At 54.4% G+C, this 27,807-nt stretch overlaps 1 protein-coding gene across 4 annotated transcripts; it reads left to right on the plus strand.

Annotated features, from left to right (window-relative positions):
• Positions 1 to 1,911: 1,911 nt before the first annotated feature.
• Positions 1,912 to 27,405, plus strand: Card10 (caspase recruitment domain family member 10). Of its 4 annotated transcripts, none has more exons than XM_057792728.1 (21): positions 1,912 to 2,068; positions 2,329 to 2,580; positions 3,194 to 3,331; positions 5,252 to 5,577; positions 8,939 to 9,130; positions 10,044 to 10,199; positions 10,986 to 11,111; positions 12,467 to 12,658; positions 13,513 to 13,638; positions 14,634 to 14,755; positions 15,551 to 15,579; positions 15,925 to 16,048; positions 21,813 to 21,972; positions 22,202 to 22,313; positions 22,712 to 22,955; positions 23,117 to 23,186; positions 23,963 to 24,056; positions 24,799 to 24,957; positions 25,068 to 25,186; positions 25,548 to 25,660; positions 26,331 to 27,405. In XM_057792728.1, exons 1-21 carry the CDS (start codon positions 1,939 to 1,941, stop codon positions 26,566 to 26,568), a joined length of 3,222 nt encoding a protein of 1,073 aa, XP_057648711.1. In that variant the 5' UTR covers positions 1,912 to 1,938; the 3' UTR covers positions 26,569 to 27,405. The 4 variants fall into 4 exon arrangements, with proteins under 4 accessions (XP_057648711.1, XP_057648712.1, XP_057648713.1 ...); XM_057792729.1 differs by having other exon boundaries at positions 25,071 to 25,186; XM_057792730.1 differs by having other exon boundaries at positions 14,640 to 14,755.
• Positions 27,406 to 27,807: the final 402 nt, after the last annotated feature.

Here is a 27,807-nt window from a genome sequence, read left to right on the forward strand (position 1 = left end):
TAATCCTGTGTATGCATGTTGGTATGTCTGTAAACAGAGAATGTATCTGTGTGTCCATGGGAATGTGTCTGTGAAACCAAGTGCATGCTTGTGAGTGTGTATGTGCGTGTGTGCACATGTCGGGTGTTTCCCCCTACAGCTTCTGGGACTTGATTTGACCCAGTGACCCTCACATTGTTGCTTTCAATTGGACTCTAGTTTCAGTGCCTAATCCTTGGCCCTGTTTTCGCCTCTGATGAGAGAATAATTAACCAAAGACTCATTTCCCAGGCTTCCTTCCCATTATCCCTGCCAAGTGAAAATATTCACGATGGGGAGGAGACGCTGCTTGCTGGGGGAGCAGAGAGCCAGAGTGTCCACGGCCAGTAGAGGAGAGGTACTCCTTGGGAGGGAGTCTAGTGTGACTCTGGACCATCAGCCTTGGGAGAGGAGAGGGACCAGGGTGGATTTGCTACCTCACTGTGTGGCAAGTTCTTGCCCTCTGGGCCTCTGCTTCCTCCTTTGTTAATGTGTAGGTTTGCACTAGAATTTAGACTTTCTAAAGGAGTTCTTCTGAAGGTGAAAAGGTGATATTCCAAACAAAACCAAGCAATGGCAGTCTGTGATTCCTTAAGGTTGGAAGGGATAGGTTATGCAGGTAAACTAGTTTCTTCACGGCAGGACAGTTCACTCGGGGGCTTTTGCCGTTAAACTTTGTTTCCTTGGGTGGGTGATGCATCGAATTCAGAAAGTATGGGTGGGTTTGGGGACTCACACATCTTTCCAGCTCCTTCTGTGTCCTCTCAGCTATGCTCCCCCCCCCCCCCAGGGCACTTTCCAGGACCTAGAGAACAGCTATCACATGAGTGCAGACAGACCTTGTTGTGGGAGTGAGTGCTGGTCTCCAAGGTGGAGGGGAGTTTTGAGGCTGCTTATCTCAAACATAATTGTCTTTAACCACAAAGCCCTCCTCCAGCATTGGACTACAGTCTGAAGAAACTGCCATTGAGAAATACAAGCATCTAGGTCCCCATGTACCATCATCTTCACCCAAGGAAGGGAGGTGCAGTGTGCATGCCTGCAGGGATTGATCCCACCATTAGAAAGCTGCCCATAACCCCTCCCCTTGGCCGTACACACAGACTGTCCTGGGCTTTCGGGAAGATGCCAGCTCTTGACAGTGTGTTCGGGAACACTGAGAATGGGGAGGGGCAAGCCCTTGTCCCGGTCCCTGGCAGATAAGAGACCCAGCTGGGAACAGGATGCAATGATTCCCACACGGAACTACAAAGGCGCACAGCAGATCAGGGTCTTGCAAATGCTTGCACACAAGATGTTTCGGGGAGTGGGGAGAGGCATGTGAGTGTCCTGTCTTGGGTTGAAGTCCTGCCCAAAACTGTGACGCTATTATCCCAGAAGATGAACAAGTGTGAAAGTTCTGCCGGCTTCTGAGGGCCCTGTCCCACACTCTACAGCCATTTCCTGAGAAATAGACATGGGTTATGCCCAGGAATGTGACTCCAGGAAGAGTGGATATACCATGCAGGTTGAAGTGGGTGTTCTGGGGGTCCTGCGTGTGAGATCTGAACCCAGAGCCGGCTGAGTTGATATGACCTGTTTGCCGCAGGGCGTGTGTGGGTAGCGCAGCGGACACTTGTCCTGTCCAGGGCTCCGGGTAGCCGGCTGCACCCTGGCGTTCGGCATGTGGTGGGTGCGGACAGCTGTTGCGCGCGTGGCCGGGACAAGGTGTGCGGCGGTGGTGCGCGGGGGTGTGATCTTGCGTGTGGCGGCCCCGCCCCGTCGGGGGCCGGGCAGGTGTGGGCGGGCCGCGGGGACCCCGCCAGGACAGGCCGGGAGAGCCGGCGGGAAACAGGAAGCGGGGTGGGGTTGGGGGTGGGGAGGCGCGGCCGGCCCGGAGAGCGGCCGGGAGCACGGCCGGATAGCGGCGGGGCGCGGGCGATGTGGGGAGGCCCGGGCGGCCGCGGGGTCGGGGGCGGAGCCAATGACCCCGAGGGCACCGCCCCGTCACGCCGCCGGAGCCGTCGGCCGAGCACCGAGCCCCGAGTCCAGGGAAGTTGCGGCACCCGCGGTGAGTGCGGAGAGGACCAGGGCGGGACGGAGCGTGGATAGGGAGGGACACGGGCGGGACAGCGTGAGGACCCGAAAGGACGTTGACGGGACAGCTGGCGAACACGGGAGGACGTGGGCAGGACAGCTCATGGACCCGGGAGGTTACAGGCAGAGCAGCATGGGGAACCGGGAGGACGGAGCGGGACAGCGCGGGGACCCGCGGGCGACGCCCAGGTGCGATGGCCGCGGCTCCGTGCCCACCGTGCCTGTTGCTCGCAGACTCCGAGGACGCGACGATGCAGGGCCGGGCGGACGCGGGCGAGGCCGATGAAGAGGCGGGGGCTGGCTCGGGGTCGGAGGCCGAGGAGGACGCGCTGTGGGAGCGGATCGAGGGCGTCCGCCACCGGCTGACGCGCGCCCTGAACCCGGCCAAGCTCACGCCATATCTGCGCCAGTGCCGCGTCCTGGACGAGCAGGACGAGGAGGAGGTGCTCAGCACATACCGTTTCCCGTGCCGTGCCAACCGCACCGGTGAGCCCGCCGCCGCCAGGGGTTTCCTGGGCTCACTCCAGATAGACGGCTGGATGTGGTTGCGGGTGCGGATGGCGATCCTTGTGGGATCTTTACTGTGCTCTTTGACCTCTCTGGTTCTCCCTGTCCCATTTGTGTGGCAATGCACCACAAGAGAATCAGTTTTCCTCAAGTGCTGAAGTTTGGCCTCAATTTTCTGAGACTTCTCTCTTACTGGGTGTCCTTGGGCCAGAGCTGGCAAGGGAGCCAGGAGTCTCAGGGAACTTAAGCCACTGAGGATATTTTAATAATGCCTGGGAAAACAGGCATCGATGCCCCAGAGCGTGTGTGTGTGTGTGTGTGTTTGTGTGTGTGTGTGTGTTTGTGTGTGTGTGTGTGTTTGTGTGTGTGTAGAGGGTGCTGGGATCAGCTGCAGTGCAGGTGCTGTGGGGAACGTCTTTTTTGCCAGCCAGAGAAGACTGAGTTTGATTCCCTGATGTGTTGGGACAGGCCCCTGTGTGTGTCACAGTCCAAAAATCTGGGGAACGTGGGCCCTGGAGCATTGTGGTGTTGGAGAGCAGGGGCACTGGGGAAGCCTTCATCCTGACCCCGCTGCTTCAACCTTTGCCCTCAGGGCGCCTCATAGACATCTTGCGCTGCCGTGGCAAGAGGGGCTTCGAAGCCTTCCTGGAAGCCCTGGAATTCTATTACCCAGAACACTTCACGCTGCTCACTGGTCAGGAACCTGCCCAACGCTGCTCTATGATCCTTGGTAAGCAATCTCAGTGGGTGCCCCAGCCTCACTGCCAGGCCAGAGGTTTCTTTACCCTAGCCATATCAGGACCTACTCCCACTATACCTGTTGGACAGATAGAGAAACTGAGGCAGAGACTGCAGAAGTTTACTCAGGGCTCCCACCATAGGCGGAGGGTAGGCTGGATCCAGAGTTTAGAGTCCATGTGCTTAGCAAGATTCTTTCTCTCTAAGCATCTTCCTGAATGGTATGATTTGCACACACAGCTTAGAGTTTCTCATATAAACATTCGCGAGTCAGTGAGATGGCTCAGTGGGCAAGGACACAAACCAGTAAGCCTGGCCACCTGAGTTCAATCACCAGGACCCACATGGCGGAAGGAGAGAACCACCTTCTGAAAGTTGTCTTTGACCTCCACATACATGCTCTTCCCTGTCCCCCAATAAATAAATAAATAAATATCATAATAATAAGAAATTCAATTCCAGTGTGGTGTGTTGGGGTCTGTAATAACTCTCAGGAGGCAGAGGCCAAGTTCAAGGGCAGCCTAGGCTACAAGCCAACTTTTACTACACACCCATACCTCATGCCTTTTTTTTTTTTTTTTTTGGGACAGTTGGTGAGGCTTCTTTCCTGAGCAGTTAGACGTAACACTCAGGTGTGGCCTGCCTGTCTTGTTCAGGATCTTGGTTTTTGTTGTTGTAGTTTTTTTTTTTTTCAGAATTGTTGGTCCCATTTGTTTGAAGTGACAGCATAATCAGTGTGTATTGGTGAAGCTGTAGTGTAACTCATTTGTGGCACCGCTTGCTGGTGGACAACCAGGTGGTTTCTGGTTTTGTAACATTTTATCCTCCCATGGGCAGTTCTGTGCTGCTCTGCCCTGGGCTGGGGGGAGTTTCTGAAGTGGAGTTTCTCAAGGAATGCGTACATTTTAAGTGTTTCATGGCCATGCCTCCCCACCCCCCAGCAGAGTGTAGGGTCCCCTTTGCTGTACCTCTCGAGCATGGTCTTGAAACATTTTTGCCTGGCAGGTATGTAAAAATCATGTTTCGGGGTTGTATCTTCTGGTTTTTGTTTTTATTTTTGTTTTTCCCTTTGAGACAGAGTTTCTCTGCATAACACCCTGTAGACCAGGCTGACCTTGAACTCAGAGACTCACCTGCCTCTGCCCACCAAGTGCTAGGATTAAAGGCACGTGCCACCGACCTCCCCAGCAAGGTTTTTATCTTCTTAAGTGATGTAGTTCATAGCTTACTATTGTAGTGATCGGCGAGTAAACAAGATGGGTCCAGCATGATTATTTTGCAGTGCTTATTAGGTTTAAATAAGTTGATACAGTGTCTGGTATAAAGAATGACACCAACAAACACTAGTGCCTGGCATTAACTGTTATTGCTGGTGCTGGAACGTGTTTAGTTTTTTTCCTCCTGGTTTTATTTAGTTGTTTGCTTTTCTTGTTGTCTTTGTGTATTAAGGCTTTGAGTCCCAGTATACCTTTTTCCTCCTTTAGTCCTTTAACCTGGTTAGTTCTTTCACTCGTCAGACTTTTGTTTTTGTTTTGTTTTTTTTTGAGACAGGGTTTCTTTGTGTAGCTCTGGCTGTCCTGGAACTCTGTAAACCAGGCTGGCCTCGATCTCAGAGATCCACCTGCATCTGCCTTGCTAGTGCTGGGCTTAAAGGCATGTACCAGTGCACCTGGTCAGAGATTTAAAACAAATAAACAAGCAAACAAACAAACTTTATTTTAATACAGATTTTTTCCACTTTATATTTCTCTAACTCCTGGATTTTATGCCTCGTTTGGGAGAACTTCCTTGTCTAACAATAGCAAGAATGTCTTCCATGAAGTGATTTTATGGTTTGAGTTTTTCTGTGCAGTTCAGCATCTCCCTTGGTTTTATTCAACCCTCCTGAATATTCTTTTTCCTGTCCTGGCAGATGAGGAGGGGCCTGAGGGCCTGACCCAGTTCTTGATGACTGAGGTTCGGAGGCTTCGGGAAGCCCGAAAGAGCCAGCTACAGCGAGAGCAGCAGCTCCAGGCCCGGGGCCGGGCACTGGAAGAAGAGCGGGCAGGGCTGGAGCAGCGGCTGCGGGAGCAGCAACAGGCACAGGAACGCTGCCAGCGACTGCGGGAGGACTGGGAGGCCGGCAGCCTGGAGCTGCTGCGGCTCAAGGACGAGAACTACATGATTGCCATGCGCCTGGCTCAACTCAGCGAGGAGAAGAACTCAGCTGTGCTGCGCAGCCGGGACCTGCAGCTCGCGGTAGGCCCTGGGGAGGCGGTGGGGTTAGGTAGAGAAGGGAGACTTTGAACAACAAAAAGATGGTAACATGGTCATCAGTATATGCTTCAGAGCCGTCATTGACCCAGTTTTGACTGAGAGTTAGTTCTTTGACTGCTCTGTGTTCATGTCTTGTTATATTATGACTGGTTCGGGACTCAGGGATACGCCCCCACAAAGCATGTGGCCATTCTGGGACTAAGGTTATTATTACTATTATTTAATTATTTTGAGACAGGGTCTGAAGTATCCTGAGTTGATCTCAAGCTTGATATGTAGCAAATGAGAGCCTTAAACTTCTGATCCTCCTGCCTCCACTTCCCAAATACTAGGACACAGGTGTCTTGTTTACCTGGTGTGTAGTGCTGGGAACTTGGTGCCTGCTAGGCAAGCGCTGTGCTGAAGTGTACCCCTACACTCCGAAGAGTTTTGGTTGTCACAAGTAGGACGACGATGCCATTAGCATTTAGTAAGTCGAGGCCAAAGACGCTGCCCCATGGGTACCATGCCCAGGATAACCCCCGCAACAGATTTATGCAGCTCAGAATGTCAGTAGTGCCAAGGTGATGAACACTTTGGGCTGTAAGGATTCAGTGAGGTGCAGGCTCAGAATGTCAAGTGCAGAGAATGCTTGCCAAGGGCAATATTGAGCCTGTGCCCTGTCAATCATCGCAGTCATCCAACACAGGTTTTGTTCCTGGCTTGTCCTCACAACACATGACGCTCAAGTTCCTGTCTCCGGTACAGACGCAGGGGCTCACAGTGGTAGAGGGTGTGTCCAAGCACTCAGAGTCTAGACGTGAACTGCACCTGCCTGGTACCTCAGCAGCCTCCTCCTGGGGATGCCATGCTGCCTGTCTGTGGCCAGTGAACTCCCATTGGGTCCTCTCCAGTGGAGCCCCAGGTAGCCTCATGGACTGAGGGTCTGTCAAAGGCCGAGGGATGGAGTGCCTTTCTCATTCGCCTCTATTCTACTTGAGACTCCAAATGGGGTTTCTGCCATGTTTGATGAGCGCCATGTGTTGCCCAAGCACTGAGGAATGATATGGCTCAGAGGCTTCCTGTGCCAGGGGCACACAGCAGGCTCCTCCAGAAACTAGTTTACAGTGGCTTCTGACCTTGGCATTTGGAGTCCCTCTCTCACAAGCCTGGCTTCAGTGTTGGTGGTGATGACATCGGGACTGGGGTTGGGAACAGCACATGGGACTCTGGGGCACCATTGTTTGGGTGTGTACTTATTGGCCACCTCGGTGTTTTGGGGAGGGAAGCCCAGATGAGATTCCTGAGGCCGTGTCCCCACTTGAGGTGCAGGTGGTGTGTTTGCAGTCGGGAGCCGATTGTACATGGGTGACTGGGGGATGTCCTGTGTGTGTCACGGGGAGGGGCACTGCTGGGCTGTACCAGTGGCTGGAAAAGATGCAGAGGAAGGGTCCTTTGCTCACAGACGGGACCGTCTGCTTCAGCGGCTGCGCTTGCAGATATGGGTAGAGGATGAGGAGGAGAGGAACAGAGGAACCCACCCCTCATTCACCTGCACGTCTGGGAGCTTTTCCTGTCTTAGAATTTCAAGAGGCCTCGCAGGTGGAAGTTCTCAGCGCTGCCAATGGGCCTGTCTCCCCCATCTTGGCCTCCTCCCGCCGCGGACAGGTGTCTGCGGTGGCTGATTTAATACCGTGTTTTATAGGGTGCAAAGTTAATGAGCTGTTATTTCTAAGCAACATAAATTTAAGGAGTGAACGCTGTAATTTCGTGCTCAGGAGTTTGTACACTGGGATTAAAGGCATCCGGGTTTCCTGGGGCTTGCCTGACTGACCTGTGTTCTGAGCTCACTGGGGAAGCCGGCTGGCCCGAGGGTCGGGCAGGAACCTGGGTGTGCATTTGCGGTTTGCTGTGAAGGGTGTGGCCAGGCCAGCCCTTGAAACCCGCTGTCTTTCTCCTCTGGGTCACAAAGCATGTTTTGTGAGTGGAAAGGAATGCGGGGGTCAAGACTTTCTGAGTCTGCGGAGGAGGAGAGCACTGTTCATTTGAGGAGCCGCCCACCCAGCTCCAGCCTGGGGTGTATATGTATGTGCTGTTCTGGGCTCTGAGGCCTGGAGGACCAGCAGTCATTTTTAACCAGGACACTCCCAGGACACCAGGCATTGGTTCTCTTGAGAACTTCACCAGAGGTCTTTGTCCTCTTCCCCCCCTCTCACCCCAGCGACCTCACTGATGGTCTGCACCTGTTGCTCCTCTTCCCTCAGCTTGGCCACCCCAGAACCCACACGCATTTGGCAAACATCCCCTGGAACAAGAACATTATACTCCAGCAAACTGACCATGCGTGGTGAACCTCGGGCCAGGCATCCCCAGCTGACCACCCCCACCCAGCTCCCAGGCCAAAGGCTCTGGCTTCCCACACTGAGCTGGTGACAGGCCAGGCCTCTTGGCTTTCTTTCTAACAGCCCCACAATGGCTGTGCCTCACTGGTGGTTGCCTCACGGCCTGCTTTGCCCCGTCATTGTCTTCCTCAGTTCTCAACAGCTCTGGAAGGCAGGGGGAGGAGAGGGGCCCACTGTGCCGATGATAAAGCTGAGCCTGGGAGGGGATGAGAGACTTGCTTGGCTTGGCACTGCACAGGCGGTCAACACTGAAGCCTACATCTGGATGTGGGGGAGTTGGGCATGAACCAGCAAGCTTATCTCTTGGAGAAAACTTCTCTGTAAGGAATTTCTTTCTTCTTTTTCTTTGTTTAAAGACATGGTCTCACTATGTAGCCCAGACTGATTTAGAATTTAATATTAGCCCAGGCTGGCCTTAAATTTTTTGCAATCCTCCTGCTTCAGCCTCCTGAGAGCTGAGATTATGGGCATGTGCCACCGCACATAGTTCCTTTGTGAAGATTTTTCTGAGCCCCTCCCCCCCAGCTCCCCTGTGTGTATGGGGGGCTGCGTGGGTGGGATCTGGGCTGGATGAGACCCTTAGGCCCATCACTTCTTTCTTCTCCTTCTGGTCTAGATAAGGAGATTCAGGGAGGCACAGCTAGAGGCCTTGACTTGCTCAGGGCCACTCAGTTCAGGCAGAGCTTGGACCAGACCCTGTCCCCCTTCCATCCCCTTCTGCCACACTGTCATTGGTCAAATTGTGTGTTATATGCAGGACATCTTTTCATGACTGTCCCTGGGAGGATGTCTTGGCTTTTCCCCTTTCCTCCTCCCTGTTGCTGCCATATTTGCCACCCTGGCTCCTCTTCAGAACTGAATCTCAGGCAGAACCCCTGCCTAGGCTTCTCAGGGACCTGGGGACACCTTGGGGGTGGTTTCCAATGGGTCCCATCCAGGCTGATTCATGTCTCGGACCTCAGGTGGATCAACTCAAGCTCAAAGTCAGCCGGCTGGAGGAAGAGTGTGCGCTGCTGCGGAGAGCTCGGGGGCCACTGCCTGGGGCTGAAGACAAGGAGAGGGAGCCAGATGGTGCCGAGCTGCTCTCGGAGCTCCGCGCAGAGAACCAGCGGCTGACGGCGTCACTGCAGGAGCTCCAGGAAGGCCTTCAGCAGGTAGGACCCTGGTGCTGGACCACTGTCCTTCTGGAACCAGAGGCTGAGAGAGGGCTCGCTTCTCACCTGAAGCTCTAGGCCTTAGCATACTGCACTCCCTGGGGGTTCAATCTGGGTTCTGTAGCCAATCCCCAGAGGTATCCGAATCCCATAAAATTGTACCCTTGGGTATACGTGAGCATTTTCCTAGAGAGAGGGGTCCCAATTTCTCTTTTTAAAAGAGATCAAATCCTGAACCTGACCTAGTTTCTCCTGCTGTTTTGACCTGGGCTCACTCTAGTTCTGGCTGCTCTAGAACTGGTTCTGTAGCCCAGGCTGGCCTGAGATTAGTGGTGATCTTCCAGCCTGTGCCTCCTGAGTGCTGGGATTATAGACCTGGGACACCACTCCTGGCTCTTCAGGAATTTGTGGCTGAGACAGTCCCTAGGTTTGGGTGACCCCAGGACTTGCTCAGTGTCCTTGGTGGCAGCAACAGTGTGAACTGGCTATTGTTCTACGCTGAAAGAGGAAAGAACATTGTTTATTTTGTGGGTTTGGGGGTGTTTGTCCAGATGTGGGCCTAGAGTCTGGATCTTGGATTCAGGACCAGTCAGCCCCATGAAAGCCTATAGTCAGAGGGCTGGAGATAGGTCTAGGTGTGGGGCCAGAGCAAGTGGGAGCAGGCTAGGGTCGTGTTAGCAGCCATGGCCCTGACTCAGCTCGGAACACACCCTCATCCACTTTCCTCCCTGAGCTACACATGTCTCCTGGAGGCCAATGGGACTGGAGGAGACACCCACTCTCCACATACAGAACCTGAGGTCTAGGTGCCAAGTCTTGGTTGATTCGGAGTGTTGAGGGTTGTGTATCTCCCTGTATGCCCAAGGGTGGGGTTGGAGGGCTCGGGGTTGAAGTGCCCCCCTTCACCTGGCAGGAGGTGTGCCGGCAAGGGCCTGCAGGCTCTGAGCGCATCCTGCTGGACATCCTGGAGCATGACTGGAGGGAGGCGCAGGACAGCAGGCAGGAGCTGTGTCAGAAGCTGCATGCAGTGCAAGGCGAGCTACAGTGGGCGGAGGAACTGCGGGACAAGGTAGCACTACTGCCCACCTCCCCACTCTCACCCTGCTCCACCACCTTCTGCTATTGCCCTGGTCTAGAGGGAGACTGCCAGGCATTGCTCATGTACCCTGGTCGCCTTGCATTGGTGTCTTCAGCAGGCACTGGGCTCACTAATCCACACGCATTCATCCTTGTGTGTCAGTAGGGCCATTTCAGGCTTTGCAGGGTCATTAGAAAACACATCTGAGACTCCCTAGAATGAAGAAATAAATCTTAAATAAAAAAAAAAAAAGAAAGCCCACAGGGTTTGGGGATTGAGCTCAGTGGTAGAGTACTTGCCTCACAAACAAAGGAACCTGGCTTCAGACTGAAGTTCAGTTCTGAGCGCCTATGTCAGGTTGCTCCCAAGGGCTCCAAGGTATCTTCTGTCGGTTGCCCTCGTCTGTCTATACTCATGTGCACATAACCCCCAACACATATACACATACTTAAAAATAAAATAAAAAATAAATCTTCAACTCCAAGGCTCCCACTCCTGTAGAGGGTGTTTCTAGCAGACAGGTAGGTGTACAGAGTACACACCTGAGAGCCCAAGGCAATGCTAGGAAAGAAGCTGAGAAGAGTAAGGGGGTGTGGGCTGAAGTTTCCCGAGGAGACCACGGCAGGGAGGATGTTGTTGCAATTATCAAGCCCACTTTATGAGCTAGGCAGTTGAGGCCCAGCAAGATCCAATGTCTGAGGATATCCCCCCGGAGAGGTAGGCACTTGTTCCTGGGTTTCTGGGGTTCTGAGCCAGGCCTACCTGCCTTGCCCGTAGTACCTGCAAGAGATGGAGGATCTGCGGCTCAAACACCGAACGCTGCTGAAGGACTGTGACCTCTATAAGCACCGCATGGCCACTGTGCTGGCCCAGCTGGAGGAGATTGAGAAGGAGCGGGACCAGGTGAGCAGCGACTCGCTGGGTGGCATCCCTCCTCCTACCTCTGGTTCTGATTTAGGGAGGAGGAGACAGAGGCGGACCGGCATTTCAGGAAGAGACATTATAAAAGTGCACTGGCGAATTGAGATGAGGTTGGCAGGCCAGGGAGACAGGTAAGCATCCTCACATATACCCAGGCAAGTGTGCTGGATTATGAGATGTGTGCCTCTGATGGCCACTGGTCCAGTATGGGCCTCACAGTCCCCCAGAGACTCTGCTCCCATCCTCTCATGGCCCAGGACCCAGAGAGGGCTGGCCTTGCTCATGATCACTTGGGCAAGCGGCACTGGAGCTGGGCTCAGACTCTTGGTCAGTCACCCAGGCATCCTTGCGTTGCAGCTGGGAGTTCTGCCTAGGAGCACTTAGAGATCCGCCTTAGACCCTGAGCTCCCCTGCCCTCCAGGATCCTCCTGAATCTCAGTTCTCAGCCTGGAGGAGGGACCTGCAAATATTTGCTGATGGAGAAATTCCCCAAGGTTTTGGCTTTGTGTTCCTGGCATCACAGGCGGCCTGTCTCCTGTGAGGGCTGCAGGGCGGCTTCAAACCAGTTCCTTTATGCCCCTGTCCACTGTGTGGGAGGCACCCCTCCTTGTGGGCGGGGTGGGAGGCTTTTGTCCCACCACTTATGTTAGAATGACTCTCTGAATCCCTTGGGAGTCTTTAGAATGTAGGTTTGGGGTGTCATTCCTGCCATTGTGATTCTGGTGCTTTGGGGCCACAATGCTACCCAGCCCCCAGGCCTTTGGTTCTAGCTTCTCCAGAAGCACTGTGGGCAAATCTGGGCCTGGACCTAGCTCTTGGGGACTTCATCTTCATGGGAGGACAGAGCATTGGCTGCACAGGCTGGGATGGATTGATGGCTCCTGTAGTGACCCAAGTGCTGTGGTTAAAGTTAGGTGCACAGTGGGTCTCTTGGAATCCTTTTTTTTTTTTTTTTTTTTTTGAGACAGGGTTCTCTTTGTAGCCCTGGATGTAGAGTAGACTGACTATGCTGACCTCAAACTCAGAGATCTGCTTGCTCCTGCCTCCTGAGTGCTGGGATTAAAGGCATGTGCCACCACAGCCTGGCTTGGAAGCCTTTTAAGGACTCTGGTCTTTCTAGCTAGAGCCACCCATAGCCCTGATGGTGTTGTTTTTCCACTTGTAAGTGAGGCCAGCGATCAGTCCTCTTAGTCTCCGTATAGATGAATGAACTGGAGCTAACTAAGCCCAGGCCCCCCATACAGGAGGTGCCCACAGGCGACAGCACCATTCTCCTTCCATCCAGCCCACTGAGCCAGCGTGCCTCCCTCAGAGGCTGGCTGTCCTGCTCTCTCCAGGCAATCCAGAGCCGAGACCGGATCCAGCTGCAGTACTCCCAGAGCCTCATTGAGAAGGATCAGTACCGCAAACAGGTGCGTGGACTTGAGGCGGAGCGGGATGAGCTACTCACCACAGTCACCAGCCTGGAGGGGGCCAAGGCAATGCTGGAGGCGCAGCTGCAGCGGACGCAGGGAGGCTCCTCTCTTAAGGTGAGCGTGGTGTTCTGGGGCTGGGGAGTGCCGTGGACTTGGGGAACCTTGCTTCATGGGGGAAAATGTGCTGGCTTAAGGCTGGGCTTCTGCGGCAAGCTCTGGCCCAGGGCTGGGGAACCTGTGGGGTCTGAGGGGGGGACCTCAGCTGTCTCAAGCCTTTCATAGTGCGGGGCCTGGAGCGGGTCAGGGGTCTGCTGGACATCACACAGTCAAGGGCTTGGACCCTTGGAGAATCAAAGAGTGGCCTTTGGGCTCTGCCAGGAGCTCTGCTGTTTCCTGTTTTTGGTCACTTGTGGTGAGCTCATGGCCTGGAGGAGTAGAAGGAAGACGCATGAGTGTGTGATCTCTCGTGTGTCAGAACCTGGGTGGCTTTTGCGCTGAAGTAAAAACAGACCACCAGTTCTGCTTCCCAGGCCCAGTAGGTTGGGCCTCTCCACCCCCTTAGCCAGGCCCCATGGGTCTCAGTATTGCAAATCCTAGACTCTGTCAGGAACCTTGCTCGTGCTTCTGCCCCATCTTCCTCCTCAACTGCACCTGTTGTAACTCCCGTGACCTAAGTCCTCAGCTCAGGTCCCACTTCGCCTGGAAATCACTGAATGCCAGGCAGGGTGGGGCTCCTGTTGTGCTCTGTGCCCAGGGCACATTTCTTCTCTTGCGTTCGCCTTTGGGGGTGATTTTGTTCCTCTGCTGGCTTTCAGTCTCTTCCACTTTGAGGCATGGACTCCATGAAGGCCCAGATCTGACACCCTGTGCCCAGATCTTCCCTCTGCCTGGCATGTGCCAGGTGTCCTGACCGTCGCCAGCCTGGGCTCAGCTCTGCTCACATCCTCCCTTGCCTCCTCCTCTGACAGGCCTGTGCCTCTTCCCATTCCCTGTGCTCCAACCTCAGCAGTACCTGGAGCCTCAGTGAGTTTCCATCCCCGCCGGGAGGCCCCGAAGCTGCAGGAGAAGCCGGGGGATCTGAGGCCCATACCTCGGTAAGCTGTCACCTGCCCCAAACAAGGGAAGCCTGGGCCTTTTCTATATTGCCAACTGTCGCATGTCATGATCAAGCACATTAAGGCCCAGGGAGGCAAAGAACCTTTCTCCCCCTCCCTATGTGTGTTTCTATGTGCAGATATTTCTGCATGTTTGTGTGTGCACAGGTACATGTGTGTGCATGGATATGAAGATTGGAGATCAACCTCAGGTGTCATTCTTCAAGAGCCATCTGCCCTATTGTTTTTTAAATTATTTTATTATTCTATTATTTATATGTATGTGTGCATATTTATGTGTGGGTGTGTGCATGTGAGTATGGGTGCCCTCAGATGCCAGAAATGTCTGGTCCCTTTCAAAGTACAATTATAGGCAGTTGTGGATGTCCCATGTGGGTGCTGGGATTGGAACTTAGGTCCTCTGAGAGCAATAGAATCTCTTAACCATTGAGCAATTTCATTGGCCCTTACTCTCTCTCTCTCTTTTAAAATTTATTTATTTTTATTTTATGTGCATTGGTGTTGGGTCCCTTGAAAGTGGAGTTACAGGCAGTTGTGAGCTGCCATGTGAGTGCTGGGAGTTGAACCTGGGTCCTCTGAAAGAGCAGTCAGTACTCTTAACCACTGAGCCACCTCTCCATGCCTCTCCCCCTTTTTAAAAAAAAAACTTTATTTATCTATTTATTTGTTTGTTTGTTTTTGAGACAGACTCTCACTGGGACCCGAAGCTCTCTGATTAGGCGACTAGCAATCCACAGAGATCCTCCTATCTTTGCCTCCCCACCCTGCTTTTTTTTTTTTTTTTGTGCGGGAGCTGAGGATCCAATCAAGTTCCCAGGCTTGCTCAATAGGCACTTTGCTGCCTAAGCTTCTCCCAGAGCCCACAGGTGTGGGGGCCCTCGTACACTGCAGTCTTACATGCATGGGCCCCAGGTCTTACCATTGAGCTGAGGGCTGGGATAGGTGGGCTGGAGGTGACAGGTCTTATTGTGGAGTTGCAGGAGGAAGCCACAGACAGCGAGAAGGAGATCAACCGACTCTCCATCCTGCCCTTTCCACCCAGTGCCGGCTCCATTCTCCGCAGGCAGCGCGAAGAGGACCCAGAGCCCCCTAAGAGGTAAGCTGCTCCTGAGGAAGGGTTGCTGGGTCCTGAACAGCCACATCCTTTGAGTTCAACTGCGAGTCGGGCAGGACCAACGGTCCCCTCGCTTGGCTGCCCTGTGGTCATCAGAGCTCTAGAAGCAATGAGGTCCAAAGAGGAACCAAGTCAGGTCAGGGTAAGGTCATAGGGCAGAGTGGGCTCAGCTGCAGCAGAGCACTCAGCTGGGGAAGTCACCACAGGCAGCCTGGGAGCTCAGATTCTCAATCTTAGAAACCACTTGGCTTAGGTTGGGATGGAGAGGTTTCCAGGGGCGGGGCACTCAAAGCAAGAAAACCAGGCCTCAGCTTCAGCAGCAGGCAGGTCAGAAAGCCCAGGCCACATCCGTAATAGCCAGAGCAGGATGTGGGATTTCCTGTCTCCTGCTTCTTCCCATTACAACCTTCCCCCTCTAAGTGGCCTCCTGATGAAAGGCTGGGGGGGGGGGGTAGGCTGTGGTGCCCACAGGCTTGCTGTGAAGTGACCCTGCTCTCATAGAGGTGGGTGTGAGGAAGGCCCAGGAAGGGCAAGTAGGAGTCAAGGGTCAAAGGTAGCAGGGGAGGGTGATGGCAGGGTCAGAGGTTAGGGGAGGTGGCATCAAAGGACAAGCCAGGTGCGGATCAAATAGTTAACTCCTTGCCTTGTGGCTTCAGGGGACTGGGTAGCTGGGTGCCCTGGGCCTAGGGCCTGATCAGTGTTTGCTGGGGGACTGAGTTAGGACATAGGGCAGGGTGGTGCAGGCCTCACCTGACATCCCGTCTTCTCTTCATTCAGGTCTTTTAGCAGCATGTCAGATATCACAGGTAACTCCCAGGGCCCTGGGGGAGGTTTACTTTGGGGGAAGTTTCTTGCCTCTGGCCTGAACCTGCGTGTTCTATTCCCCCTGGCCTGTCTGTGCCCCTGTCCAGGCAGAGAGGCTGTGTGGGAGGCTCCTGATGATTAGGGTCTGGCTTGCACACCTGCTCCTGGGTGTGCCATGTGGGGCCCCTCATTTCCTTCCCACCTCTTCCTCCTCTAGGAAACTGGAGCCTCCCCCTGTGGCCCTGACCTAGCTCTATGCTCCTGGGGCCACTAGCCTGCCAAGGCCCCTTTCGTTGCCTTTGACTGTCTCTGTTTTCCAAACTCCTGACCTTCCTCTTCCTTTCTAGGGAGTGTGACCCTTAAGCCCTGGTCCCCCGGCCTCTCTTCATCCTCCTCCTCTGACAGTGTGTGGCCTTTGGGAAAGCCAGAAGGCCTCCTGGCCCGGGGCTGTGGCCTGGACCTCCTCAATAGGTAGGCAGTTCTCCAGGATGGTGGAGTAGGGTTTGCATGTCACCACATGGCTGCAGAGGGCCCGGGCTCAGCAGGGAGACAGCAGGCCACACCTCTACTTCAGGATCTTTCAACGGGAAGGTCTTCAAACATGGCAACTCTGGGATTCTGTGCTCTGTGAGCCCCAGCTGCTCCCATCTCCCCGGGCCTCAGTTTCCTTACACGGCTAAAGGCAACAATGATCTCTTCTGCATGTGGGCGTCTGGAAACTTCTGGCTCATGTGAACAGAGCTCTGCCGGGCCCAGTATTTGCTGCTCATGCCACCCTCACTCCAGCTTCCTCCTTGCTAGTCATCCCTGCCCTGAACTCTGTGGGCAGTGCCCAGCTGAGCCACCGAGCCACTTAGGATAGCCAGGGCTGGGGCCACCACGGGAGCCCCCATAGCTGTTGTGGCCACAAACCCAAAACAGAAGTTACAAAACGATAGGGCAGGATGCCCTGACAATGACCCACTCTGTCCATGGGAGAAGGAGCCCCTCCTCTATCTCCCCAGGGCCACATGACCTTTGAACTCAGAGCTACTGGGGAAAGTAAGGAAAGGTTGGCCAGGGAAGGGCCTGGAGTCAGTGAGGGGGGAAGAAGGAGAGATGGAAGGTGAAAGGTCAAGCCAGATGAGTCCCAAAGGGCTCCATGACTCAGGCTGAGGACATGCGGATTTTGGCTTGTGTGGTTTAGATGCCTGGGAGGGTTTGGCTGCTGGTGAGTGCCGGGGCAGCTGCTAGCTGCCGCACTCCTGGGACTAGGTGTTTTTGTTGTTTGCTTTGTTTTGTTTTGCTTTTGTTTTTCAAGACAGGGTTTCTCTGTATAGCCTGGATTGTTCTGGAACTTGCTGTGTAGACCTGGCTGGCCTCGAACTCACAGAGATTTCACCTGCCTCTGCCTCCTGAGTGCTGGAATTAAAGGCGTGCACCACCACTGCCTGGTTTAGGTGCTGTGTCCCTGTTTCATAAAATATAAAACTCTGAGGCATTAATGAATCTGTCCAGGATCATAGAGCAGAAAAGTACAAGGGCCATCTTCAGGGACCCTGTCACACTCGGGTTCTGGGACAGCCTTAGGAAACACTGAATGCCAGTCAGTGTGAGATGGGGTTCGGGGCAGGGAAATGAATCTCAAGTCAGACAGATCAAGACAGAGCTGGACCAGAGGCCTTCTGCCTCCTAGAGGCAGCTTGACCAAGCCTCCAGCACCCCACCTACCTACATCACCCCCTGCTCCTCTTGCAGTCCCAATCCCGGCAGTGGGCCCAGTGTGACATTGTCTCAGCCTGTGCAGGATGTGCTTATGGGGGAAGGGGCGGAGGTCCCTCCCTTCCTGCCTGCTGTGGCCCTTCCTCCAGCCTGGCTTGCAGCGGCTTCTGGCTGTGGTCCAGGGGGCGCCAGGATGCAGGACTGGGAGCAAGGCTCTGGTTCACCCCTGCTGCCCCTGCTGTTCTGGGAAGGCAGGAGTTGAAGGAAGAACACGAACTGAGCTGGACTCAGGGGTGGCTGAAAGAGGAAGGGGGACAGGCCCTTCCCTAACTCCAGGCCAAGGTGACCACTTGGGTCCCAGATGGGACTAAGGTGGGGGAGAGCAGGCTTTGCACCTCGAGACTTGAGTTCAGATCTTGCTGTTTCATGCTACCCTGGGAGCTTGGGCAGGCCACTTAATTTCTGAGCGTCTCAGTCTCCTGTGTGATGTGGATTCACGACAGGGCCGCTCTCTCAGGTCCTTTTTTGTTGTTCTCACAGTTCCTGATTTGAACAGAGCCTGGCTTACTCTTGGGTATTCTAGCTACTGCTATGGCTTTGCCGGGCCCATGTGTGTGTGTGTATGTGTATGTACGTGTGTGAACATGTACGCGTGCACTCAAGCAAACGTCTGTGAGAGTGTATGCATGCATGGGTGTGCTGTCATGGGTGTGCAGGTGTGGTGACCAGAGTTGACATTAGTGACTTTCTGCATGGCCGTCTACCTTAATTCCCTGCCCTTGGGGCTCACTGTTGTTTCGTCTAGACCAGCTGCTGCCCGGTAAGCTCTCGGAATCCTTCTGCCTCTGCTTCCCCAGTGCTGCTGTTACAGGTGCTGTGCCCAGCTTTCATGTGGGTACTAGGCATCCCAACCCAGGTCCTGCTGCTTATGCAGCAAGCACTTTATTTACTGAGATATCTCCCGAGGCCAGAATCCGCTCAGGAATTGTTCTAGGTCCAAAGCCACCCGTGGCTGGTGTAGTTTGAGCATACCTGACTTCTGTCTGCATGCTCGTGTTGGGCGTCATAGGGCGTCATACACATATTTCTGTCACCCCTGCAGCCTCTCCGCTCCTCTGTTAGGGCACAGGACAGGGCAAGGCCAGCGGGCAGTCAGGCACTGGGGTGGGCGAATAGAGCTAGAAGATGACAATAGATGGCAGTGTGGGGGGAGGTGGCAGGGAGGAGTCCAAGAATGGTGTGAGGCACTGGGTACCGGGAGAGCGTTAGAGAAAGTTGGTCTGCTGTCTCTTAGCAGAACCCTGCACCTGTCTATACTCACGTGGTCCTAGAGACCTCTAGAACCTTCTGACCACACACAGAGAAAGTTCTAACAGTCTTTGTCCACGTCCACTACCCACGGCTTGGGCCACCATTGGTAAGTGGTAACTGCTTTGTACCTGACATTTCCCACATCTCTAACCATGGTTGTGGTGTTGCTATCTCCCAGAGGGCTATCAGGAGCCCTCAGCCTCAGCATCCCAGATTCCTGACTGATGGAAATCAGTTGCATACACAGCCTGGAATCGTCCCACAGTGTTTGGGACAGGGACACTCACAGGCCGTTACCACTCATGACTGACATCACAGGGTGGGGCTGGGAGCCCTTCTCGGGGTTGGAGAGCCCCTGTCCTTCCCAGGCCCCAGTGCCTTAGTCTCAGCCAGGGTCAGGGTCAACTGGTCTCTCCAGCTCTCTCCCCTCCTCTGAATCTGCCAAGGTCCCAAACAAGAGGATCTCTGCACTGTTCCCACCCAGCCCTAGGGCGTTCCCAGAACTCCAACTGCTCAGAGCAGGCTGCTTGCTCCTGGAGTTCAGAGAAGTTGCATGGTCCTTTGGGGACGCTGGGAGGGGTGGTTGTCCACAGTGTTCCTGAGTCTTTAGGTTGTGGGGTGCACAGGGACATGGGAGGAATCTGAGAGCAGCTGTTCTGGTGCAGTTATGAATGATAACTGTAGTCTGGGTTTGCAACAGTTGGGGAAATTGGGCCAATGGGATTGTCCTCAGTCCCGTCTGATGACAGGAAGTTGCCAAGGTGTTTTTTGTTATTTTATTTTGCTTATTTATTATGTGTGTTTATGTGTGTGTGTGCGTGTGTGTATGTATGCACTGTGTGTGTACGTGTGTGTATGTATGCACATGTGTGTGCATGCATTCGTGTGCTCGTGCACACATGTGCATGTGTTGTATGTATGTAGATATGCGTGTGTGTGTTGTATGTGTGTGTGTTGTGTGTGTTATAGAGCAAGCTTGGAGATTAGAGGATTTGTTCTTTTTTTTTTTTTTTTTTTTTTTTAAATCTTGTGGGTTCCAGAAATGGAACTGAGGCCACCAGACTTGACAGCAGGCACCTTTGCCTGCGGAGCCATTTCATCAGCCTGGCCAGAGTTTCTTGAGCACTTGCAGTCTTAAGGACATAGATGCTTACGCTGTGCTGAGGGCACGCTGCATTTCCACTCGTGGCTGGACATGTCGGATGAGCTGGCGTTTAGGGCTGGGACACAGGCATTGGTGGCGTCAGGTCGTACTGTTTCCCTCTATGGCACTCACTGCTCTTGGCTTTTCTGACCTCACACCTTGGTAAGAAAAGCCTGGGAAGAACCTGAAATCAACGGCTTATGAGGCAATGGTCCCGGCTTGGGGCTGTGGCTCCGCTGACAGAGGACTTGACATGCATGCACAGAGCCCAGCACAGTGTGAACCAGATATGGTGATGCACACCTGTAATCCCAGCACTTGGGAGGTGGAGGCAGGAGGATCAGAAGTTCAGGGTCATCCTCAGCTACATAGAGAGCCAGCCTGGGATACCTGAGACCCTGCCTAAGAGAGATGGAGTATGTCCTATTTGCTTGAGAGGAGGCAGGCTTGCATTTTGTATTCAGTTCTGCTAAGACCAGAATTGGTCAGGCCCGGAGAATTCCTCAGCCTACTGTGACTTCACAGCTGCTTGCCTTGTCTGTCCTTCATCTCAAGCCCACGGGGCAGAGGGACGCCATTGGCATCCTCATTTCATGGACGAGCAGCCGGTTCATTCTTGTGAGTCAGGATGAGCTTGTCACCTACATAGTTTATACTCTATGCAACCGGGCTACAAAAAATGCCAGAAAAAAAATCCCATAATGTTTTAAGTAATTTATGACGTTGTGCTGGAACGTACTGATTGCTGTCCTGGGTGGCCTGTGTACCATGGATTGGACACGCTTAGTGGAGTCTTCGGAAGATTTTGCTCTGACTGTTGGTTGGACAAGTGTCAGAGTTCCCCATTCTAGGCCTCCACGAGGCAGGACAGGCCCCATGGGCCTGGCTTTCTGATTTGACTGAGGGGACAGGTGCCAGCTGCAGGGGGCAGTGTCAATGCTGTTAAGTAGGGTAGGCTCTGCTGGAGGAGAGGCCGCTCCTCTGCAACTGGCCTAGCCTTAGCCTCATGGAAGAGACCTGGGGCCAGTTTGTCTGAGCCCTACTGGTTCTCACCCAGGGATGGCAGGACTCTGCCTCGTGTGGATCCCAGCGTTTCTTTGGCTTCATAGTCAGTAGCCCTGATTGTGTCAGGGTATCGGGTGGACAGATGCCTTCCTGTGGCTCAGACAGTTGGCTGGTTCCAGCTGACTTTCCTGGGAGCCATTGCTTGGATTCTTCTCCTTCTCCTCTTTCTCCTTCTTCTTCTTTTTTTTTTTTTTTATTTTTGAGACAGGATTTCTCTGTAGTTTTTGGTGCCTATCCTTGTAGACCAAGCTGGCCTCGAACTCACAGAGATCTGCCTGCCTCTGCCTTCCTCCCGAGTGCCGGGATTAAAGGCGTGCGCCACCACCACTCGGCATTGCTCGGGATTCTAAGTTGGTAATCAAAGTACAAAGCTGGGGTGCTGGTGGGGAGCACGTGGGGCACCTGGAATACCTTGCTGCCTCTGCTGCTGCTGTTGGTATTGAACCGCCTATAAATCCCGTGTTCTGTGCCCAAGCCTCCCATCACCCTGGAGCCCCGACTCTTCTCATTTGTCACTGTAAGGCTGTTCCTCACTGAGAGGGGATCCAGATGTATCTTCCCCTGGGGCTTCTTCCTACCCTCTGCCCCCCACCCCCTGCAGCTGCTTTCGGATTAGATTCCGAATCTGCCACCCTCCTTGGTCTGCAAGCAAGACAGGTTCTGGTTCTTCATCCTAGGTGTGTTAGACATCGGTCTGGGAATTAGGGGTACAGGTTGGGTTCCACAGGTGTCTGGGCCTGAAGGGTTCTAAAGAGAAAATGCAAAAACTGGGGTAGGGGTGGGCTGGGTGGGTGTATGGGTGTGTCTGGGAGGGAGAGGTTATGTCTGGCTTGAGCTTTGGAGCAGCAGCAGCACAACCAGGCTGGGGAGGGGGGAAAGGAGAGGGCACTGCAGGGGCACTGGCCCTGGGTGAGACTCGTGGCCTGTTTCAGGCAGCAGAATCCTGGCTGCTTTTCAGGCAGTGTTACAGCCCTGACTGGACTCTTCTTCCCATGTTCCTCCCCTCTCTCTAAGGTCTCTGGCCATCCGAGTCTCCGGTTGGAGTCCTTCTGGGGGCCCGGAGGCCCAGGATAAGAGTCCAGAGAGCCTGCCAGTCCTTGGGGACAGATGGTCGGGGGCCGTGGTGCGAAGGGTGCTGTCGGGACCTGGTTCAGCCAGGACAGAACAGAAAGAGGTGAGGTCCCGCTCCCTGAGTCGGGACGAGAATCCTGTCTAAAAAGGATAGACGTTGGTTGGTGGAGCAGCATCCATGGGTGGGGCTCCTGGGACTGGCGGAAGTAGAACTGCCCTCAGCCTGCCGTGACTAGCATCTATTTCGGTAGAGTGGGAGGTGGGGCAGGATGACAGACAGCATCTTGACAGAGCCACATCCCTAAAAATCACTCCCTGCTTGGGTTGTTCAGCCAAGGGCAGAAGGCACCGGCCTGGAGGGGGCAGGCCTGGAAGCTGGGGCCCAGCAGAGGACCTTGCCCTGGAACCAGGGCTCTACACTCCCCTTCCTGCTGGACTCAAAGGGTAAGCCTGGCCTGCGGGTGACCTGTTGGACTCAGAGACCCAGGCAGTCAGGGCTCCTTCAGTCGAGGATGGGGGTAGGAGTAGAAGGGCCCAGCAGAGGATGCAGAAGTCCATGTCTGGTGTCCCGTAGGGCTGTGGCCTCCTTTTTGTGTGTTCCCGTGTCCTTTCTCTGTGTTCGCTAGGTGCTAAGAGTCCAGAGATCTGGCTTTGAGTCTGGCACTGTTTGTTAGGGACTGGGGGGCTCTGAGCAAATCCCTTACTCGTCTTCACCTAAGCTCCCCACTTGAAAATGGTCCTTGCAGCCCTATAGAGGGTTATATCACTGGCCAGCGAGGTTCCTGGAAACAGTCTATGGGCTCACTAGCCTCCTGTGTCCTCCCTGTCCTGCCCAAATCCAGCCTGTCAGTCCTTCCATGAGGCCCTGGATGCCTGGGCAAAGGGACCGGGTGCAGAGCCCTTCTACATTCGAGCCAATTTCTCCCTGCCCGAGCGGCCAGACCCCCACGCCCTTTGTGTGAAAGCCCAAGAGATCCTGCGGCTGGTGGACCCCGCATACAAGCGGAGTCAGGAATGGTTCTGCACTCGGGTTGACCCCCTCACCTTACGGGACCTGGACCGGGGCACTGTGCCCAATTATCAGAGGTGACACTGGAGGCCTGGGATGGGGAATCCATGGGATCTGGTGCAGGGATGTATTCCTCTTTCCCCTGGACTCCCTCACTGCCTTCTGGGACAGGATCAGTTGGAGGAGGAGTTGGGGCTTGTTTTTCTCTTCAAGTGTGTGACCTAACTTCCTCCTGCAGGGCGCAGCAGCTTCTAGAAGGCCAGGAAAAATGCCTACTCTCCAACAGGCACCGAAGTCCTCGAAGCAACGTAAGCAGGGATGGCGGGCAGGGGGAGGCATTGACGACCAACCAATAGGATGGTGTCCAGAGGGAGGGGTAGGCTGAGTATTCTTAGCATCCTTGAGGAAAGAGCAGGGGTGGGGCTACTTTACGACGTCAGCAGGATTTGATTGACCTACTAGGCACCTAGGAAACAGACAGCATTAGTTTCCTCATGCGGGGTGGTAGAGAGATGAACTGTAATGGGATGTGCCCTGGGCTCAGGAGCGTGGCTCATACACTGTGGGCCCGAGAACAGCCATGTGCTCAGTCCCTGGGCCGGGTCACCCCTGTGCCCATAGCAAAGTAAGTTTCCCTGAGTAGGTTCCCGGGAGACCCCTTTGCCGGAGAGTTGGCAGGGAGTGTGTGTACCAGGTAGACTGAAGAGCCTGTAGCCATGGGGTTGCCTCCCCTGCTACCTGAGGTTGTTCTTCCTGCCTCCTGGACAGCAAGCAGAGTCTAGGAGTCCTTACATATCTGGGGCCAAGGGCCCACCCCCTGTGCTTGCTCCATAGCTGTCTGGCTTGAGCTAAATAGTGTGGGTGTCATTGATTTTCCTACCCAAAGTCTTGCTGCTAGTCCACTGGAGGAACTAGCCAGGGGCTAGGCTGGTCTGGGCCTGGGAGGAGACTTATATGCGGACCTATTGAGCCTGGACAGCAGTGGCAGGAAGAGCCCCCTTAGGATGGGTGTCCCCTGTGGGATGGGCACCCTCCTTGGGATGGACTGTGCTTTGTGTGACGATCTTCCTTCTTGTGCTCCTAGCTGAAGAAACGAGCCCTGGGGCTGGTGAGGCCCAAGCCTGCAGGGGGCGCTGCAGGGGACTCGCCCGAACAGCTATCGGCAGAGCCCTGCTCAGGTGAATCTGAGGGCATGGGGAGCAAGCCCACTGCTCAAGTGTCCAGTGTGCCTCTGAGCAGAGGCTGGTTTAGAGGAGGGGACAGTCTTGAGGGACAAGACCCCTGATGGTGGGATGGATTGAAGGCAGCCCGTTGGCAGGTGCTGGGGTGTGTGTATCTGATGAGGGTTAATATCTGCACCACCTATCACAGCAACAGGGGCTGGGGAGGAGCCGGATGAGGAAGAGGCACTTCTGAGGGGCAGAGAGGCTAGGAGACACTTTGGCAGAGAGGCCCTTTCTACCAGAGCCTCCAAGGCTTGACGGGAGCCCACTGCTGAAACGAGCACAGCTCAGGCAGAGGCTGGATTCTCCCCAGGCCCTCAGACAATACTTATGTCACCACCGGGAGGATGTGGCCTTTGCCCTGGGATGTGTTGGGAAGTCAGTGGCGTGGCACATTGAAAGCAGGGAGTCACGTGATCTGGTTGGCTTTTGGAAGCCTCTTCCTAAGTGCTGAGCGGGGAGTGACCTGTAGGGGGCAGATCTGAGACAGGATCAGAAAGCCGCCTTCTGCAAGAGTCCCAGCGTGTGTGTGTGTGTGTGTGTGTGTGTGTGTGTGTGTGTGTGTGTGTGTCTGTCTGTCTGTCTGTCTGTATGAGCACAACAGGACTCTGGAAGAGAAACTAGGTGGCAGAAGATGATGCTGGTTTTAAGTATCTCGTGGAGCCCTTCATTTCTTCCACGCCCCTCTCCTCTGTAGAGCTAGAGCGAAGCCTTAAACCCTACAGTCTGGTGCGGCCACTATTGGTGTCTGCCCTGCGGCCTGTGGTGCTCCTGCCTGAGTGCCTGGCACCCCGACTCATCCGCAACCTGCTGGATCTGCCCAGCTCCAGGCTAGATTTCCAAGTGTGCCCTGCAGGTGAGTCTGCCACCTGGGTGGTGGGGTGGATTGGCGTGGGGTGGAGGGGCTCTGGGTGGCACTGGATGGCTGAGCCTATGGCCCCTCGTCCTGCATGTCCTTGTTCTCAGCAGAAAGTTTCTCTGGAGAGGAACAGTGCGCATCCTCAGCTCCCGGAGCCCCCAAGGCCTGGCCTGCCACCCCCGGGCTGGGCAGCAGGATCCGTGCCATCCAGGAGTCTGTTGGGAAGGTAGGTGCTGCAGGGTGCTAGGTTAGGATGCCATTTGGGACCCAGAACCAGCATCTGCACCATCTCTCAGGCTCTTCAGTGTCTTCTCCGTCATGGCTGGGTTTGGACCATGACTCTTGTGGTTACTCTGAGGTGTGGGCTGGTATTTCTTCCCTGAACATCCTTATTTCTGAATTTCCACTGTCCTGCTTGCTGACTGATGGGGGAGTGGCAGTTGAGATCCAGGTCCCTCATGACCCTGGGTCTCCAGTCTGCTTTGACCCTTTGCTGATGAAGCAGGACTTTCTCCTGGGAGGTGATGACAGGGTGGGTCAGTGGGGGGGGGGTGTCCCAGGAGTAAACTGTCTGTCTGTCTGAGAAGAAGCACTGTCTGTTGGAGCTGGGCGCACGGGGCGTGCGGGAGTTGGTGCAGAGCGAGGTCTACCCCATCGTCATTCATGTGGAGGTGACTGAAAAGAATGTCCGTGAGATCAGGTGAGTGGTGGCCACAGTAGGTGCCCCCTGTGGAAGCCTCTCTGCATCTTTCTGTCACCTGCCTGTCCATCTGTGTGTGCATGCTTGTATTATGTATGAGTATTGTGTATTAGAGAGGGTTAGCTCTGTAACACAGGTACGTCTGTATTTTGTGTATCATGTGCATGTATGTATCATAGGTGTATATACTATGTATCTCAGATATGCAAGCTATCATATGTGTGTTGCGTGTGTATCATATGTATCGTATATGTATACGTTCCAGATTATTGTATCCCAGTGTATTATTTATTTATTATATATATTTATATTTATTTATATCATGCTTTCAAGTGTATCTTGTCTATGTATTATGCAGGTCATGTGTCATATGTATAACCCTCATGCCAAGTGTACAGCAGGCTTTCCACACATAATATACATTATATATTATATACACATCATGTGTCATATGTATATTGTGCTTTTGTTGAATTGTGTGTGTTGTAGCTGTGTGTATTGTGTATCAGCATGTATTGGTGTGTCATAGGTTGTCTTTTATATATGTGTGCATATAATATGTATGTGTATGTCATATATGTATCATGCTATGCGCACATGTGTGTGTGTGTGTGTGTGTGTGAGCACGTGCACATGTGCAACCTGCTCTGACTGCCATCCTCCTCTGCAGGGGCCTGCTGGGCCGTCCAGGCTGGCGGGATTCGGAGCTGCTTCGTCAGTGCCGGGGCTCAGAACAGTGGCTCTGGGGACTGCCATGTTCCTGGGTGCAGGTGCCTGCTCATGCATGGGGCCATGCAGAAGAGCTGGCCAAGGTGGTGCGTGGCCGCATCTTGCAGGAACAGGCTCGCCTTGTGTGGGTGGAGCGAGGCAGCAGCCGAGGGGGCAGTGGCAGCAGCAGTGAGGCCTGAGGACCATCCCATGGCCAGGACTCTTCCAGACCTCTTCCATCCGATGCCTGGGACTCCTCCACCCAGTGCCTGGACACTCCCCATTCATGCCTGGTTTCACCTGTGCTAGAGAGACCGCTGGTGGATGTGACGCTGTGTCTGCAGTGGAGTCAGACTTACCAGTTGGGGCCTTCCTTGTCCCGTGGACGCTCCAGCGTGGGACATCGGTCCTGGACTCTGACCAGAGTCAGCCACTGGTTTTGTACAGGCTGTGGGGGCCCACAGGGCAGACCTTGCACCTGCCCCTGACTTGCTGCTCTGTCTCCTCACTGGCTCCCATATCCCTGTGTTTACCCCAAGGTTTCCGTTTGTGGGCCTTACGTGTGTGCCTGGGCCCTCTCCTTACACACGCACCCTGGAATAGAGTTCTCACACCGTGGTCCAACTTTGCACACTAATGGCCTCATGGATCTCCGATTCTGTCCCTCCTCCTGGGTGCCCAAGGCCCCCGGGGTCCTCAGCCTGCTCTGCCACCGTCACGTGGCCGCCACAGTCCACATCAGTTTTCGTGTGTACTGTCATGAGATACTATGGCTGCCCTGGTCCGCTCGAACCCTTATGTCTCTTTGTGTCATCTCTCCTTGTGTGTAAACGTCACACCGTCCCCGTGACACAGGGCACTAACAAATGTGTGTTCTGCGCAACACACCAGGATATGTTCTCTTGGCCGGCTTCCCGTTCCCCACCTGCCTCTAGGAGGCCAGGGTGGAGGTGCTGCTAGGCCGGCCACCCGAATGTCCGGCTTGTGGGTGACTCCCAGGCCCGTTCCCTCAAGCTGCATATAGTGAGTCATTAAAGTTTGTCATAGAAGTCGGTGGCCTTCTGCTTGCTTCTGTCCCTGGCCTGGGGCCCCTGCCCCACCCCTCCCCTTCTCTCTATCCCCATTGCTGGCAGATTCCACCTTTCAGGTCCCTGCCAGCTTGCTCGGTTGGTGGGCAGGGTCACATTACCCTTGACTCCTCCCAGAGAACGCCTGCCATCTGTGCAGGAGTCACCTTACCTGCCACAGTGCCAGGTGGGGGGCCCTCGGCCCTGCACTGCCCCATCCACAGTGTCCTCCGGTGCAGGTCACTGAAGCCAGCAGGAGTGAGTGGCTTAAGGAGGCTGTCCAGGAGACCCAGAGCTCATCGTGGGTGTGTGGACGGCCCTGACAGAGCTCTGGCAGAGTGAGGATGGTCACCTCCAGGAGGAGCAGTCCTG

Source organism: Chionomys nivalis, chromosome 17 (assembly GCF_950005125.1).
Source record: "Chionomys nivalis chromosome 17, mChiNiv1.1, whole genome shotgun sequence".
In the NCBI taxonomy this organism is placed as follows: domain Eukaryota; kingdom Metazoa; phylum Chordata; class Mammalia; order Rodentia; family Cricetidae; genus Chionomys; species Chionomys nivalis.

Coding starts and splice junctions, on each gene's coding strand:
- Card10 (XM_057792728.1), top strand. CDS start 1,939: ATGTGGGGAGGCCCGGGCGGCCGCGGGGTCGGGGGCGGAGCCAATGAC. Junction 13,639..14,633: donor GATCTGAGGCCCATACCTCG/GTAAGCTGTCAC, acceptor CTTATTGTGGAG/TTGCAGGAGGAAGCCACAGA. Junction 23,187..23,962: donor ACCGAAGTCCTCGAAGCAAC/GTAAGCAGGGAT, acceptor TTGTGCTCCTAG/CTGAAGAAACGAGCCCTGGG.